We start from the raw sequence: 17,685 nt of genomic DNA, 5'->3' as shown, positions 1-17,685 counted from the left end.
AAATTGTGTGCGCAAGCGCGCACAGGGAGAACCCCATTCCCTAAACAATAGCAATGGAGTGATCTCAATCTCTCATTTGGCAGCATGCTTACTTGAATAAATTAATTTAGTTCACAGGATTGCTTTTGGCCACGTTAAGGAAGTAATAAAAATTAAATCAAAACAGTTTCATTTCTATAATGAAAAGCAATTAGGCAATCAATTAGATACTGGCTTGGTGCAAAATTGACAGTTACTCTTCAAAACAGACTTCACAGCTGATGACTTAGCTGATTCAAAAAGCACCTTTTAATGTCGAAATCAAAAGAAATGTGGGTCAGACACACTGGTGCATACCTGTAACCCAGGCATTTGGAAGACTGAGAAAGGAGAGTGAAGAGGTTAAGGCCAGCCAGGAATAATGTGTTCCAGGCCGAGACCCACTGCTTCGTCTCTCTCTTTCTCTGTCTCTGTGTCTCACCCGCATACATACACAATCCCTTTAAATGACTTGGGCAACATTTAGTATAAATTAGGCAGTCTTTAAAGACTTATTTATTTTAAGTGTATGAGTATTTGCACATATGTATATGCACCACCCGTGTGCCTGGTGCCCATGGAAGCCAGAAGGTGATACCCTAGAACTAGAGTTATAGATGACTGTGAGCTTCTGTGTGGACGCTAGGAACCAAAGCTGGGTCCCTCTGCAAGAGCAGCCAGTCCTTTTAACTGGTAAGGCTCCTCTTTAGCCCCGAATTAAACAACATTTCGGAGGTGCAAAGGACACGTGGTATAGCCCTTCCCTAGAGTTCATAAAGTCTGTCTTAGTTACTCTGCTCTTGCTGTGATGAATCACTGCTGTCGAGAGCAATTGGAGAAGTTTAATTCAGGTCATACTCCATCACTGATGGAATACGGAGGTGGGGCCGGAGCAGAGGACATGAGGAATGCTCTTTACCGGCTTGCTCAGCCTGATTTTATTATATATGCCAGGACCACTGCTTTGAAGCAGCAGCACTGCAGTGGACAGAACCCTCCCCTATCAATCACTAGGAAAATGGCTCACATGTCTACCTACAGACCAATCTTATAGAGGCATTTTCTCCACTGTGGTTCCCTCCTCTCAGAAGTCTAGGCCTTTATCAAGTTGACAAAAAGCCGGCACAAGCCCAAATTCAGTTTCCAGCATTATATAGAAAAGAGTGAGAGATTGCAGCTTTCTTTCTTTCTTTTTTTTTTTTTTTATTCATTTATTATATATAAGTACACTGTAGCTGTCTTCAGATACACCAGAAGAGGGCATCGGATCTCTTTACAGATGGTTGTGAGCCACCATGTGGTTGCTGGGAATTGAACTCAGGATCTCTGGAAGAGCAGTCGGGTGCTCTTAGCCGCTGAGCCATCTCTCCAGCCCTGCAGCTTGCTTTCTTTTTTGAGGAGAAAGGGGTTGGAGTTAAGGCAGGGTCTCACTGTGTAGTCCAGGCTGACCTTGAACCAAATTCTGAGATTATAGACATATGCCACCCATGCCCAATAGGGTTCTGATAAAGTCACATTCAGTTGCTATGCATGTACATGTTTGTGAACAAATCAGAATTAGTAACTACGAATGGCACACTCTACATGTGAGTGCACACACACACACTTGTGTTCATGTTTGTGACAGGATCTCATTCATGCAGCCTAGGCTGGCTTCAAACTAACCATCCAACTGTCTCAGCTTCTCAGTGCTAGGATTATAGGTGTGTGCCACCATGCCCTGCTCTAGGTACTTCTGTTCAAAGGTGTTTCAGCTGACCAGTGTGGCGGTGCATGCCTGTAATCCTGGTACATACGGCTGAGGCAGGAAGCCCCTGTGCCGATCGGGATGAAGGCAGGTGGGGAAAACACTTCTCTCTGCCAACAGCAGCGTTTCATTGCTGTCTGCTGTCTATGCACCTGTCTGTCTATGCACCTGTTTGAAACAGAAATGCTCATCTCCTGGGGATAACCATGCCTAAAATAAAACAAAACTCTAAGTAAGTATCGACTAACAACAGAGTTGTTTGCTCTTTTTAGGAGGAAAGGGGGGCAGGCACAGTGCAAAACCAGAAAACAGCATGCTGTGTTTAAAGTCTAAGTGATGAAATGATAAAAGCAGCCATCCAAGTACAAGTTAGCTGCAGATGTGTACACACTAGGAAGGTCATTATAAAGACATCCTTACGAAAAGTAAGGATTGCCTGCGCGCAAATAAATAAATATGCCCCAAGACACAGAGAAGTAAGACTCAAAAACATTTAGTCTATTGAAATGTACATATTTAATTTATTGACTGATTGATAGAGACAGGATCTCACTATGTAGTCCAGGCTTGCCTAGACATCACTATGTAGATCAGGCTAGCCTTGAACCTATAGATTTCTTGTTTGCCTGTTTCCTGAGTGCTGGGATTGAAAAGTGTGCCACCATGCCTAGCGCATCAACCAAGATTTTGTTTTTTAATTACGTGTGTGTGTGTGTGTGTGTGTGTGTGTGTGTGTGTGTGTGTGTGGTCAGCCATGCATGTACTTGCCAAGACATGATGATGGTGACGGTCGGGATAATTTGAGGTTCTCTCCTTTCACCATATTGGTTTGGATCAAACTAAGTTTCTCAGGTTTGACAGCAAGTGCCTACAGTAAGCTACCATGACAGCTCTGGTCTCTATTCAGATATAAGTGTGGTCCAAAGGCTGCCCAGGGACCTTCAAAGAAAAAATGCACTACAGAATGAATTATTATCTATAAATTAAAATTTTAAGGTTGAAACTAGCTACATTTCAATTACCAAAGAAAAAGCCAGATCAGATTTCACCTCAGGGGGTCCTTCTGAAACCTTAAAACACAAGTCTTAGCTACTGGTTGTCCTACAAAAGTGGTTCATTAACCAGGGAGCATAGTCTACTATGCCTGGCTCCCTAGTCATCCCAACACACACTCAGAGGCACAGTTGTAGGTTGGTTTCATTATCAACATTCTTTTGAGGAAGTTTTGTGGGTGCCCTGTCAACAGGAAGGAGTGGCAAATGAGATGTGTCCCAGGACACCTGAACCTTCCTGCCACATGCAAGTCTAAATATAATACAAACTATCTGTTCCTCACAGAGCTGTCACTCTCCCTTGTGCACCAGAAATTTTCACTGACATATTCAAAACACAAACAAAGCAACACAACACACTGGTTTATAGACCCTTGCAGATCAGAAAAAGTTCATGACATCAGAACAAGCCAGAATGCAAGGAGATCTGTAACGTGTAAGGAGTCTGCACTTTTAATAAAAATTTAGTGTTAGTTCATATGGGCTATGTGCATATGTGTATTTGGGGGATGGGAGGGAGTATACATGTATGTCTGCATGTGGCGGTCAGAGGTCAACACTGAGTATCTTCTTCAATCACTCTGGACCTCCTGTTCAAGACTGTTCACTGATCAAGTGAGTAGCTGACCAGAAAGTCTTGATGTCTTCCAGTCTGCTCTTCCTCAGCGCTGAGATTTTAGCATTAAACCATTTCACAGCTTTCACCTGGGTCCCAGGGGATCCCAACTCCACTCCTCATATTTATGTAGCAAATACTGGTTTACCTTGCTGACTTTATGCAGGCTTCCTCTATGTTTTTATCTGTTTGTTTTGCTTAGTTTTTAAGCAGGGTTTCATGGAATCCAAGCTGGTTTGGAAGTCACATGGATGTAGCCAACGAGGACCTTAAATTCTTAGATTTACCTCCTCCAACCCCAAGTGCTGGGGTCTGGCTACCACGTGTCTGGCTTTGTTTATGTCTCCTGAGACAGGTTCTCACTGATGACCAGGCTAGTCTAGAAATCATCATTCTGAGTCAGTCTTTGGAATTCAGAGATTGCAGGCGTGCACTACTGTGTCTGGCTTCATATATGTTCTTGTCAGAGGCAGGAGGATATTTCTGAGTTCAGGGCCATTCCTGTCTACATAATAAGACCCTGTTTCAAAAACAAACAAAGAAACAAACAAACAACAACAACAACAACAACAGAGCAGTTCCTGGTGGGCCTGAGGATGAGGCCTGGTGCTAGGGCACATGCCTGGCGTACACAAGACCTCACATTTAATCCTTAGCACCAAAGAGCCAGTCAGGCACCATGGCAAATGCCTATAAACCTAGCCCTCAGGAGGCTGAAACAGGAGGACTGTAAGTTCTAGGAGAGCCTGGGCTCCACAGCAAGACTTTGCTGAAGGAAGGGCAGGGAGGAAAGACAATGAGAATAGGAAGAGATGGAGAGAGAGGGAAGGAGGGAGGGAGAGACAAACAGAGAAACAGAGACAAACAGACAGAGAAATGAAAATATTTGAAGTAACAACCATGATGAATTTCATTAACTCTCGGCCCTCAGTACTCTCCTCTTCCTGTCCTTGTGACTAATCAGGACGGGCGCTGGGCACTTGCGCACATCTGAAGCAGTCTCAGGAGCAGCACTTGTGTGGACTGAATGGTCTACTCTGTTTAGCGGCTCCACTCTGTTCATCAACTGAAACTGAAGATCACAGAGATGAGACTCGAAATGCCAGACATTTCCTCAGCAAGCAAGAACAAAGTAGGCTTTTCACGTCAAAGCAATCAGCTGGCAGTATTCATGACAAAAGTTGAGTTTTCAAGAGAAAATTAGAAAACTAGGTAGGCCGCCCTATGTCTGCAGGAGTAAACTGGCCTTTTCCTAGTACTTCGAAGGGTGTTTAAAGGCTGGGTAAGTAGCACAGTAGCAACCTAGCTTAGGTACAGGAAGCCTTCAATTCCTAACACCAAAAACCCAACCCAGCCCAGCCGTTTCTAATTAGATCAGCGATGTTAGTGATAACTAAATTTTCCTATTGTACTGTGTATTAATAACGACTCTTTATTTCCTATGAAGTCAGAAAAATATGGATTTTTTTTTTATACAAGGCAAGATGGGCTAATGGATTTTACTGCAATGGAGTGTAACATTTTTACTGCCAGAGCTGTGAGATGGCTCAGCAGTTAAGAGCACTTGCTGTTCTTGCAGAGGACTGGGGATTAGTTCCCAGCACCCATACTGGATTCCAGGTCCAAGGGACCCAACACCCTCTTCTGGCCTCTCTGGGCACAGCATAGATGAACACAAGGACACACACAAGCGCACGCGCGCGCGCACACACACACACACACACACACACACACACAAATAAAAATAAGGTCAGAGAGGTGCACTCCTTTAAACTCTGTGAGTTTGAGGCCAGCAGGTCTACTACACAGCAAGTTCCAAGGCAGCCAGAGGCACATGGTGAGCCCCTGACACAAAGAAAACAAAATAAAACAACAAATAAAAATATTCCTTAAAATGTTAATGACTTTAGATTCAGACTCCTTCAGATACTTGCTCTGGAGCAGTATCAAAACAAAGCAAAAGGCCACTAAAATACTCCTCCCTTTGACCGATGTAGGTGGTTGAATTTTCTTCATATAATCGAAACGTAAGTAAATATAATTTTTGTCTGTTCTTTTGGGGTTTTTCTGAGACAGGTCTCATATATTTCAGCTGGCCTTGAAGTCATGAATAGCCAAGGCTGGCCTCTATCTCCCCATGAAGGAACCATGGGCATTTGCTATCATATCTGGCAACAATGCAGTATATTTAATAAAGAAGCAGCTATATAAATCTAGTTGTCACCAGGTGGTGGCGGCGGTGTGCGCTCCTTTAATCCCAGAGCTTAGGAGGCAGAGGCAGGCTGATCTTTGTGAGTTCAAGGTCAGTCAGAGGTACACAGAGAAACCCTGTCTTAAAGAACCCGGGGGGGGGGGGTTGCAAACATGTAAGAAGAATGTCTCTTTCGTATTGATAGCGTGCTGTGCTATCAGGTATTGGGTTTATTATTAACTAGTAAATCTTTTGGGAGTTCTCTCTCCTCCCTCCCTTCCCCTCTTCTCTCCCTTGTTTTACTTCCATACAGAATCTTACTGTATAGCTCCAGCTTGCCTAAAACTCACGTAGACCAGGATGGTCTTGAACTCACAGAGATCCATCTACCTGCACAATTTATTTTAATTTTTTTTAATGTAAATACAGATATATAGCTGGGTGTGATGGTACATGCCTATAACGCCAACACTCAGAAGGCTGAGGCAGAAGAATATAAATACAAGGCTATCCTGGGATACCAATGCAAGGCTATCCTGGGATACCTAGTAAGACTGTTTCAGAAAACATAGAAAAGGCCCCAAGACAGACACACGCAATACATCCAGACAAGTCTTTATCATTCTCCAAGTAAATCACAGCTGAGTTTCAATTTTCAACATTTTGTACAATGGGATTGACTTAGCAACACCAAGAGGAGTACTACAAGGAACATCAAGTATATAACACTGAGAACAATGTCAGTAACATATCTATATATTAAGCTATCATTATCATAAAATGATCTATGCCTTTAGATTTTCTTTTTCTTACAAAGTAGACAATTTAAGACTAGATAATATATAGTGAGTTTTAATTTTTGTTTTTTAATTTTTGGAGGCCTGGAGACTTTTAGTTCTAGCACCTATACAGAGTGGCTTACAACGTCTTGTAATTTCAGCTCCAGGAGATACAACACGCTTTTCTGGCTTCTGGATATACATAGACAAGGCACATGCACACACTCAAACACACACACAAAATGTAATTTTTTTACATTTATTAATTGATTTGTTTTTGCATGGGGTGGGTGGGTTGCAGCCACAGGGTGCATGTGGAGGTCAGAAGACAACATTTGGGAATCCATTTTTTCATCATGTGGACCCTGGGTTTGAACTCAGGTTGTCAGACTTGGGTAGTTGCAGCTTTACCCACTGAGCATTTTTGGCTATCCTTAAACCTGCTATGCAGCTGAAGATGACCCTGAGCACTTGCTCAGAGGTGGCACGACTCATTAGTACAGCTCTTTGTACTAACAAACACTTGGCCATGCCATCAGCCAACCCAATTTTGTGTGTGGATTTTCTGTTTACAAATACACACATGCATTGAATCACACGACACACTAAAATTACCTCAGATATAAGTGGTTTATGATCTCAATTTGCTGATCATCTTTCACATCAAGTTTAAAAATGAGGAAAATTCTAGAAGAGCACAAATAAACATGTTTAGTGAGAGTAACACTAATCATATGAATACCTTTTTTTTTTCTTTTTGGCTTTTGAGACAGGGTTTCTCTGTATAACCCTAACTGTCCTGGAACATGCTGTGTAGACGAGGGTGGCTTTGAACTGCCTGTCTCTGCTTCCTGAGTGGTTGAGATTAAAGATGTGTGCCAGCACCACCAGGCCTGAATATCATTCTTATATTTTTGGTTATGAGTCAAGCCTTTAATGGCTGAGCCATCTCTCCAGCCCCTGAATACTGTTCATAAAACCTGATTTCAGTTTAAAGAAAGTCAACTTGCTCTTAGTGTTAGTTCTTCTTATAAACAGACTCTCACTAGTCTCAGAACACACTTCTTCATACTGTCTGACAAAAATAAGAGCGTGACGAACACTGCTCGATGCTCCAAGTCTAGCAAACGGGGAGTGTGGAGATTCAGTAAGACTGTCCCTACGTCACCCCTTCCCTCAGTGCAGCAGAACGATCCAGGCTGGGTTTGCTGGAAGACTCAGGATGTGTAGTCACAGAAAGGAGGCTGGTAGCGGTGTATCCAGTGCACACGTCCACGAGCATCAATGTCATTCTTAAACCCCTCATGCCAGCGTTTGTCTCTTCCCAACTTTTTAAAGACACGACTACTGTGAGGGTGTCCACACCTAGGGACGATTAGATGTGGGAGGAGGCAGGCGACTGACTGCATGACAGATGGATTTATTTACAGACTAAAGCTCAGAAGGAGGAGGCAACCCAGAGGCAAGACCAAATACTGAAAAATAAGCTTATTCCCTCTGGGCCCCTCTCCATCCCATCTCACTGGGGTGGGCTATTCCTCACCTCGAAGAACTCGCTGCTAAGGGGCAGAGTCAGAATAGTTTTGGAAGCGTGGTTTCAATCTGTGCTCTTCACATTCTAGAGCTAAGTACAGGTTTTCTGCAATTAATAAAATTCAATGAAATGTGATACATTTAGGACTGGAGAGATTGCTCGGTGGTGCCTGTCATATAGACCTGACCTGATGACTGGAGTTCAATCCCTAGAACTCACAGCGGAAGGAGAGAACTGACTCCACAAGGTTGACCTACGACCTCCACATGTGCAACATGGCATATGTGCCTATGTGCTTGTGTCCTCTCTCTGAGGACCTCTTTAATTACACACGCACACGCACATTTTTAAGTGACCGGGTTTGGACCACATAAAAAAGAATATTAGGATGTATAGCACTTAAAAAATGTAGAAAATAACAAAGCATTGGATTCTGCAACATGGATTTCTAACTAGAAATTTCCAACTATTGTTACTCCTTGGAGATCCTATGATGACCATAAGAAAAGATGATCGTGTTATCCATCAGATAATGTGTTACATGACATAGCAGACGCAGTTCCTCAGTTACTAATATGATTAACACACTTAACGCCTGCAGCAGTCCTAAGATGTGGGTGCTGTCATCCGCCCCATTTTACAGAGAGGAGAAGTGACTGTTCAAGTCTCTAATTGAGGCTCTAAGCTCAAGCTTCACAAGAATCAGCAGCGATTCTCCTTACAACCTGAGTTTTCTTACCTCTGGCTTGCTAAGGCTAGATGAAACCAAGGAACCAGATCCCACGTCCAAATCCCACTGCTTTTTCCCATGATTCTCGGCATCCAGTGCGGCAATTCGTCCATCTAAAGTGCTGATGATTACTAAGGACCTGTAAAAAGGAATAGAACAAAATTGGAAAGCAATCTAAGACACCTTGCATTTAGTTCGTGTCTGAAAGAAACTTGGTCCCATCCAGCAGTAAGAAAAGCAGAGAAACCACTGCCCCTCAACATTTACGTTCTTGCCACCAATCTGTCTCCAGAGCAGGACAACAAACTTCACTATACCCTGTATTTGCTCAAGTCTCTGATGAAAAGCTCCCAATTCCTAGTTGTCCCTTCCTCCCACATCCTTACTACGATCAAGATGGAAACACCCCTGGCTGAGTCCTCTCCTCTTCCCTTTCCCCACCTCCTGAGATCCATTCCTTGGCAATCCCCTCCCCCAACCTTCTTGTATGTGTGTACATGTACATCTGTGTGGAGGTCAGAGTCACAGGGGTTTCTCTGTCTCTGCCTCCCCAGGGTTTTGGATTATGGTAGTGTCCCACCACACTGGGTCCTCATGCTCACACAGTAAGCCTTTATTGACTGAGCCCTGGACCCTCCCTAAACTTTCACTCAGATGCTTGCTTTCCTAGAACTTTAAGAATACTGCTTCCCTATGGAAGAGAGGACAGTCTGCTATCATGAGTCTTGACTACCAGGTTTTTATCTCTTTGCTACTTCTGGCTTATTTTCTTCTACTTCTCCCTGAAAATAAGGTCAGACTGTCCCATCCACCACCTCTCCTAATGGTCCAGTGCTAATCCTTACAAAGGTCACCAGATTATTCCTGGATAGTTTAGCTGCTTACTGCCTTATTACCTTATATTATTTCACCTCGTTCTCTGAGTTTTTCTACCTTGCACCAGTCCCTCCTGTCAGACCCCTGACTCTGTCAGGACCACATTTCAAGCATGTTGTCACAGCCACCAGCCCTTCTCCTTCCTGCTTCCTTCCTCCTCTTTGACCCCAAACAAACTTTTTTTTTAATTTTTAATTTTTATTCTTTACATATATTACATACATATTTCCCCTACTTCAACTCTCGAAACTTTTCTGGCTGCATGAGCAGGTTAAAGTCACTGATCCTGTGACCCTTAGTACCATCTGGCCCTCACCTCTCTTTCTTATCCACAACTGTGAGAAAAATATTTCAGTTGTTTCTAGCCTCCCAGTCTATGGTACTTCACTAGAGCAGCCTGAATATGCAAGACTAAGATTCAATCTGCTGTAATTCCCTCCAACTTAAAATCAGAACAGGCGGGGGCTGATGGATATGCCTATATTTCCAGCATCTGGGAAGCTGAGGCAGGACAATTAAGAGCTTAAGGCCAACTTAGGCCTCACAGAAAGGCCCTGTCTCAGAGACCCCTCTCAAAGAATCCGAAAACTCCAAATACTAAATTAAGCAAAACCAACCAACCAACCAAACAAACAAACAAACCAAACCAAACCACTCTCTTGTATCTCCCCTCCAGACCCTTACTTGCTTCTTTTTACAACCTAACTCCCACAATACTAAAGCCGTTCTTACTGGAGTCACTACTGATCTTCACAGTGCCAAACACTCAGGGCCAACTATCAGTCCTGTACTTTGTGATGCATACATTTTTAAAAAATATTTATTCTTTACATATACATCGCAACCACACTTTCCCCTACCTCAACTCTTAAACATACTTTTTATGTGGTTTCTAAGATACCATATTTCCTAATTTATTTGTTTGTTTGTTTGTTTGTTTACGGAGGCAGGGTCTTTCTAAGTAGCCACATAGCCCTGGTTTTCCAGGAATTAGTTACATAGACTTGACCAGTCTCAAACTCAGAGAGCCACCTGCTTCTGTTTCCTGAATACTGGGATTAAAAGTGTGCTACCATGCCTGGTTATTTTCCTATTTTATTTTTTTTTCTTCTTTTCAAGACTGGGTTTCTCAGTGTAGCCCTGCTGTCCTGGAACCCAATTTGTAGGCCAGGATGGCTTTGAATTCACAGAGATCCATCCGGGATTAAAAGGGTGTTCCACAACAGCCTGCCCCGCCCCTGCCCCACCCCCTGCCCCAACAGGCAGACCATTGCAGAAAACCACAACCAATTAAAATGCAGAGGAGTAAAAGGGTGTTCCACAACAGCCTGCCCCGCCCCTGCCCCGCCCTGTCCCGCCCCCCCGCCCCACCTCCTGACCCAACAGGCAGACCATTGCAGAAAACCACAACCAATTAAAATGCAGAGGACAAGCGAACATGGATCTTGTGGTACACAGACCCAAGCACTACACCTACATCATACCTCCTGAGGCTCAGGGATTATTTCAGAAGAGGAAGTAAAAAAGTTTGTAAGAATCTGAGGAACAGGAAGTTTGCTGTGAAATTGTGTCTCCTAGAAATGTCAGAGAAACTACACCCTGAAGTCCCACCAATATGGCTGCCTAAACAAGACCTGCACAAGGATGACACCAATGGACAAGATAACAATGGAAGGGGGAGAGCTCGAAGGGCTACAACCCTAAAGAAAAACTACTAGCCACTGGGGAAAGCTGAGAGTGGGAGAACGTCTTCCCAGGAAGAGCTCCCCAACTCCTGCAAGTGATTACCCAATACCAAGTGGTCAGCCCTGAAACTGAGATGTAACTTTATATGAACTGGACAGGTTGTATTTATATATTTAGGATTGTATGTGAGTGTGTGCGTGCGTGCGTGTGTGTGTGTGTGTGTGTGTGTGTGTGTGTGTGTGTGTGTGTGCCAAAGTAAAAACGCCATAAATCTGAGAGAGGAAAGGGGCCTGGGGTAAGTGAGAAGAACTGGAGGAGGGAAGAGTTTGAAAAACTATGTAATTATAAAAATTTTGAAAAATGAAAAAATTATTTTTTCACTCAAGTCTCTGATCCTCTTTCTCAGTTTTGTTTTCTGGTTCCTCTTTATCTTTCTAGTCTCTTAAAATAATTTCTCCCTGTGTTTAACTACTTTGGTGATCCCAGTCAGTCTCACAGCTTAAACACATCTCCGTGCTGGCAATTCCCAATTTTTCATCTCTGGCTCTAGGCCTTTCCCCTGGGTACACATGTCTACCTACTATAATGAAGTTACCTACGGGCTTCTTGGCTAATCAAAGTTGCTATATCCAAAGTCAAGACAACTATGTGAGTCCTTCAAATGTTCAAACAATGATTTTTCTTACTGTTGTCTCTTTTTTGCTTGGGGCATACATCCTAGATACACAGCAGACTATAAATGCACATTGGATGAAAGAAAGTGTGGAACACTGTTGTCGACTCCTAGTTGAACACTAGCAATCACTGGGTTTATTTGCCAGCTTTAAAAACCGTGCAAGGGTATGGCGGGCTCAGCTGGTAACGATGCTTGATGATTGCTCAACATCCTGAGTTTGAATCCTGGGACCCATATGGTCTGGAGACAGTTAACTCCTGAAGGTTATCACTGATCTTCAAATGTGTGTGCTCAAGCACACACTGCAGGAGCACATACACACAAAACAAACACATAGATAAAAAATTTAAATCTTTTAAAAAGACCATGCCAATTCCAAATATATAATTACATTCCTGTTTAGAATTATGAGGCACAACTTCCCTCCTTACGTGGCATTTGATATACAGTGCACACAAAGCAAAGCTATGAATTAGCCAGGGAAATAAGTTAATATAAACCCAGCTTAAGTCACACACAGCACAATTTGTAAGGTATTTTGGTACACCCCATGATCCCAGCATTCAGAAGACAGAAGGATCTCCAGAAAACCAGCCTGGGCAACATATCAAGTTTAAGGCCAGCCTGAGCTACATAGCAAATCCTGTCTAAAAAAATCCCCAAAACATATAAGATAAATGAAATCGCCAAATTATGCATTAATTTTCTTATTTTGAATTTTAAAGTGGTAAACCTTTAACTAATTTGGGAAAATAAAGATTTTGCTACATAACTTCAGATGACAAACCACAGAAAAGGACCAGTTCAATTCCTTGTAAACTTTCTACCTGTTGTCCAAGCTGGTCTAGAACTCCTAATGTCAAGACACACACACACACACACACACACACACACACACACACACACACACACACACGCGTGCGCGCGCCCGCGCCTCATGAGTGCTCTGAGAGTGTTACAAAACCAAAACAAAACAAACCCTCCCAGACCTTCTGTGCTACAGGCTGGGGTGTGTGACACGTTGGCTGTCACCAACTAGGAGTGTTCACTGTGGCTCCTTCCCACAGCATGCATCCAGAAGGGAAGGATCCCTCGTGCTACAGCTGGAATTGAGAAGCATCACTGGGACAATGCAGACACGAGGGTCTGTAGATCACCGAATTATGTCATGGATGCACGCTTGCTGCCCCTGACTGAGAGAGTAGAAGCAGCCACACTCTACAAGTCAAAGAGCTTGGCTGAGTGCAGGGATAACAGGGGACAGAGGGAGGAAAAGAGGGAGAAATAGGAAGGCATTTATCGCCCCATGAATGCTCTATTTCAAACAAGATAAAAACCCTTAGCTTACTGAAGAGTCAAAGAATTCACAAGTAGGGCCTGGAAGTCAGACCCAGTACACATCTCCATGGCTCTGCCTTTATGCCCCTCAAAGCTTCACTCAGCTTGAGTTTTTATAATTTTTATTCATATATTTATTTCTGTATGCATAAAGGCTCCCTGTGCACATCTGAGGGTGACATCTGGCGTCTTCCTTGGTTGCCCTCCCTTTTATTTAAAAACAAGATTTATTTTTAGCTGGGTTTGGTGGTGCATGCCTTTAATCCCAGCACTTGGGAAGCAAACAGACCTCTGTTGAGTTTCAGGCCGGCCTGGTCTACATACTGAGTTCTAGGCCAGCCAAGGCTATATGGAGACCCAGATTTCTGTCCCCTACCCTCCGCCCCACAAAAAGATTTATTTTTATTTATGTGTAGTATGTGCATCTGTTTGTTTTCCATGTGTAGGTCACATGTTTGTGGTGCTGGTAGAGGCCAGATGTTGTTGGAACCCCTGGACCTGGTGTTCGAGGATATTGTGAGCTGCCTGACACGGGTGCTGGGAACCAAATTTGGGTCCTCTGGAAGGGCAGCAAGTGCTCCTGAATGCTAAGCCACTTCTTCTGCCCCTCTACTTTATTTATAGGGACAGACCCTCTTGTGGAACCCAGGGCCTGACAATTCCGTCTAGTCTAGTTAGCCAGTGTGCTGAGGGCCCAGAGAACACAGAGTATGGGTTCTGGTCTTCACATCTGCAGGGTAGCAAGTGCTTTATCCACTGAGCCACCCCCCAGCCCCTCACCTTGTTTTTTTTTCAGTTGGTAAAATAATGCTATTTCACCTAGATCAATATAACCCAAATTGTCTGACCATAAAAATTATTACATACTACTCAAGGCTCACAAGACAAGGTATCGTGACATCCAGGGTAAACTTCACACTAAGCTCAGCTGTGCCAACTGACTTGCGATAGAAGAGGCAAGAAATCATGGCTCGTTAGAACGTGATCTGTAACCACTTCTCAAAGCGCTGCTTCTTTAGTGTAGCAGAGCATCAGTTTAGGTTCCCTGCAAGCACTGTCCAGCTACCCCTAGGAAGGGTTTCAGTGTTCCATCCCCCTTAGCAAGTGTTCCACAGAGGCCCCTGCTTCCTAGAGGACCAGTTCCGCACACTCTCACCTGTCATTCCCACAGCCCCAATCCCTCCCAGCAGGTACTTTCTGTCTGCACTGCATGCTCTTCCTGGAAAACCAAAGCCCAGTTTTCTCTCCAAACACAACGTCATGGTACCCATGGTTCGCCATCCCCTTCTCCATAGCTCAGCGGTAGGTTCCATCCCTTATCAAGAATTCAGGCATTCGGAAAGCCAAACCTCTCACCCAACATCTTCCTCCCACCTCCTCCGCTCTTCACACTGTAACCACTCACTTTGCCATCATACATGTAACGCAGACGTCACACACCTGCTCTCTCACCCTCTTGAGATATTAAGATCATAGCTATGTACTCTTGACTCGTTTTCCGAAGCTGCCTTTACACTTATTTCTTCATTACCTCTGCCCTGGCCCTGGAACAGACTCGGTTTTTGTCACGACATCTCCAAGGCCTCTTCAATGTACTTTCTGGCCCAGGACCATTTCTTTGCTTTTCTGATGAGTCTGCTTCCAGAGGAGAGTTCTGATTAACTTCTCTGCTTTGCAGTTTGGCTCCTGTGTACTTTCCTAACCTCACTTTCAGTCTCTTCTGCCAAACTAATCCCCTCTCCTCACACCTCCCTCAATCCATGACAACATGCACACCCCCAGGGGTTTCCAGCCTTTTCAACAAGGTTCCTTTGTTCATTCAATTTTCACTGTGTCTGCAAATATTTCATTTGCCAAGTGCTTAAGACTCTGGTTTTTGTTTTTAAATAATTTATTTTGTTTGTTAAGGGGGTAGCCTATGCATGTCAAAATCTGAATTGTGTGGGTCAGAGGTCAATTTACAGGAATTTATGGCTTCTCTCCTTTCACCAAGTAGATTCCAGGAATGGAGATCATGTGGTCAGGGTTGGCGGCAAGCCCCTTCACCTGTTGACCCATCTTGGTAGCCTGCACTGTCCCCAGCTTTAAGAAAATAATTAAAACTAATCCAAATATTCAGGGTTTCTGGAAAGAAATAACTAAAGTTATTATCTAAGGTTTGACATAATTTGAGCACAAAGCAATGAAATTCACTCTTTCGTGTTTGTCTCTCTGTTGAGACAGGATGTCTTATAGCCTCAAATAAATTGTATATAGTAGAGGATGGCCCTGAATGGTCCTTCTGCCTCTGAGTGCTGGGATTACAGGTATATGCCACCACACCTGGCTTGGCCTATTAATCAGTGCTTTCTTCATCAAATGACTCATTGCATTACATTATTTTAAAACCCTATAGTCCACAGACTCCCACCAGATCTCAAAGAAGCCCTCTGCAGATCCACAGTGATCTGGGAGTTCAGGTGTAGAAATCCCGCTAAATTCACTGTAAACCCCCAATGTGCCCTTGCTTGTGTGATTCTATTGTCTACTGTGCCCAAAAGAATTTCTTTTAAAATCCAAATTTTATTACTGTTATTTGTGTGTGTGCGTGTGCATACTCACACACGAGCCTATGGATATCACGAGATAACTTTGGGAATCAGTTTTCTTTCACCTATTTTTGGAACAGGGTTATCTGTTGTTTCTTCGAGACACTGTGTATTCCAGGCTAGCTGACCTGCAATATCATGGTAACTCTCCTGACTCTGCCTCCCATCTCGAAGTAGGAGTGCAAGGATTTTAGATGTGCTGCCTCATCTGGATTCCAGGGATCAAGGCTCTAGGAAGGCATCTTATCTACTGAAGTATTTCTCTGGCCTTTGACATTTCTTTGACAAAAATGTTTTATGTGCATGCGTATTTTGCCTGCATGTATGTATGTGCATCTCATATATGCCTGGTGCCCCGGAAGTCAGAAAAGGGTATCAGATCACCTGGAACTGGAGTTACGGATGGTTGTGAGCTACCATTTGGGTGCTAGGAACCAAACCTGGGAACTCTGCAAGAACAGCAAGTGTTTTCAACCCTGAGACACCTTTCCAGCTCCTACCCTGACACTTTTTTATTTAAGGACTTAATTATATGGCAGTGACACTCAATCTCTTTACCGTCATGGCATCATAAAGATGCCTGACTGTCTACCACAGTCTAGTTAATTCCATAAACAAAGTTATTTCTGCTAGACCCTGAGCTTCTCTCTGCTCTCAGTACCTAGCCTAGCAAAATAAAGAAACGTTTATTATACAAATTAAATACACGATGTAAAGGCATTGTCCACATCATACAGGCAGGGAGGCCGAGAAAGATGCAAAGAAATGGAACTTGTCTCGGAACACAGACGGTAAGTAAGCATAGGGCAGGAATGGGGAATTCCAGGCTTCCCAACCCTATTAGTCTGTCAACTCTAAAGCTGCCTCTTATGCTACTATAATATGCAGCCTCTTCCTTCCAGAAATGTCATTTATCTTCTATGTGTGTGAGTACACTGCTGCTGTCTTCACACACACCAGAAGAGGGCATCAGATCTCATTACAGATGGTTGTGAGCCACCATGTGGTTGCTGGGAATTGAACTCAGGACCTCTGGAAGAGCAGTCAGTGCTCTTAACCACTGAGCCATCTCTCCAGCCCTCTCTCATCCCCGTCATTTATCTTCTAACTACTTTGATTATGCCCTCAATTTAGAAGAAATGACCCAAGGCCAAATGAATACACAGACTGCCTTGGCTCTGACTGAATTCTAAAGAACCTTTGGTTCTGATTAAGTTGCTCAGAATATCTATCCACAGACCATCAGGTTTGCTAGATGCTAAACTCCTTCAAAGGAGTCTTATCTCCTGTGGACAGTCCCAACAGATGACAGAGGGCATTATCTGGATTGAATAATTACAGATTTACAACTGCTTACTTTAATATTTTCTATTTATTTCCTTCTGGCGAACTTACCTTACAAACTTGGAAATGTGATTTGATATATGTATGTTATGGGGCCAAGAATCTTCTACCAAAACACACATTCAAGAAAGGAAGTGTGTGTTTTCGTACAAAAAAACTAGTACTGACTGGATTTGACTGCTAAATAAACCTTCTAATCAAGCTTCTTGTATAAGCATATCATAAGAATAGCCAGGCCTCAAGTGAAAGCAAATATAATGCCTAAAGCTGTCGACTATGCTCGACTGTTTTGAGATATCAGCTAGACCTTGAAGAAGCTTAAGCAAATTTATAGGTAACATGAGAGTAACAGAGAGTCCTTTTAAAGATGGAAACATTTTCCAAACAATCATGGCAGCTGCCTATAATCATGCCAATAAGGAATCTGGAGGATGGAGAGCTTGGGCCAGCCTGGGCTATACTGTAACATTCTGTCTTTAAAAAAAAAAAAAAAAAAAAAAAAGGAAAGAA

The 17,685-nt window shown here is 43.3% G+C and overlaps 1 protein-coding gene across 1 annotated transcript in view; it reads right to left on the bottom strand.

Annotated features, from left to right (window-relative positions):
• Eif2ak3 (eukaryotic translation initiation factor 2 alpha kinase 3) overlaps positions 1–17,685 on the bottom strand; it is a 61,438-nt gene that overhangs the window by 39,321 nt on the left and 4,432 nt on the right. Inside the window, 1 exon segment of the mRNA NM_031599.2 lies at positions 8,677–8,806. Within this exon segment, the coding sequence (NP_113787.1) occupies positions 8,677–8,806 (130 nt within the window).

Source organism: Rattus norvegicus, chromosome 4 (genome assembly GCF_021556685.1).
Source record: "Rattus norvegicus strain SHRSP/BbbUtx chromosome 4, alternate assembly SHRSP_T2T, whole genome shotgun sequence".
Taxonomy (NCBI): Eukaryota; Metazoa; Chordata; class Mammalia; order Rodentia; family Muridae; genus Rattus; species Rattus norvegicus.
The sequence above is the reverse complement of the archived record's forward strand: the minus strand, read 5'-3'. Positions and strand labels throughout refer to the sequence as shown.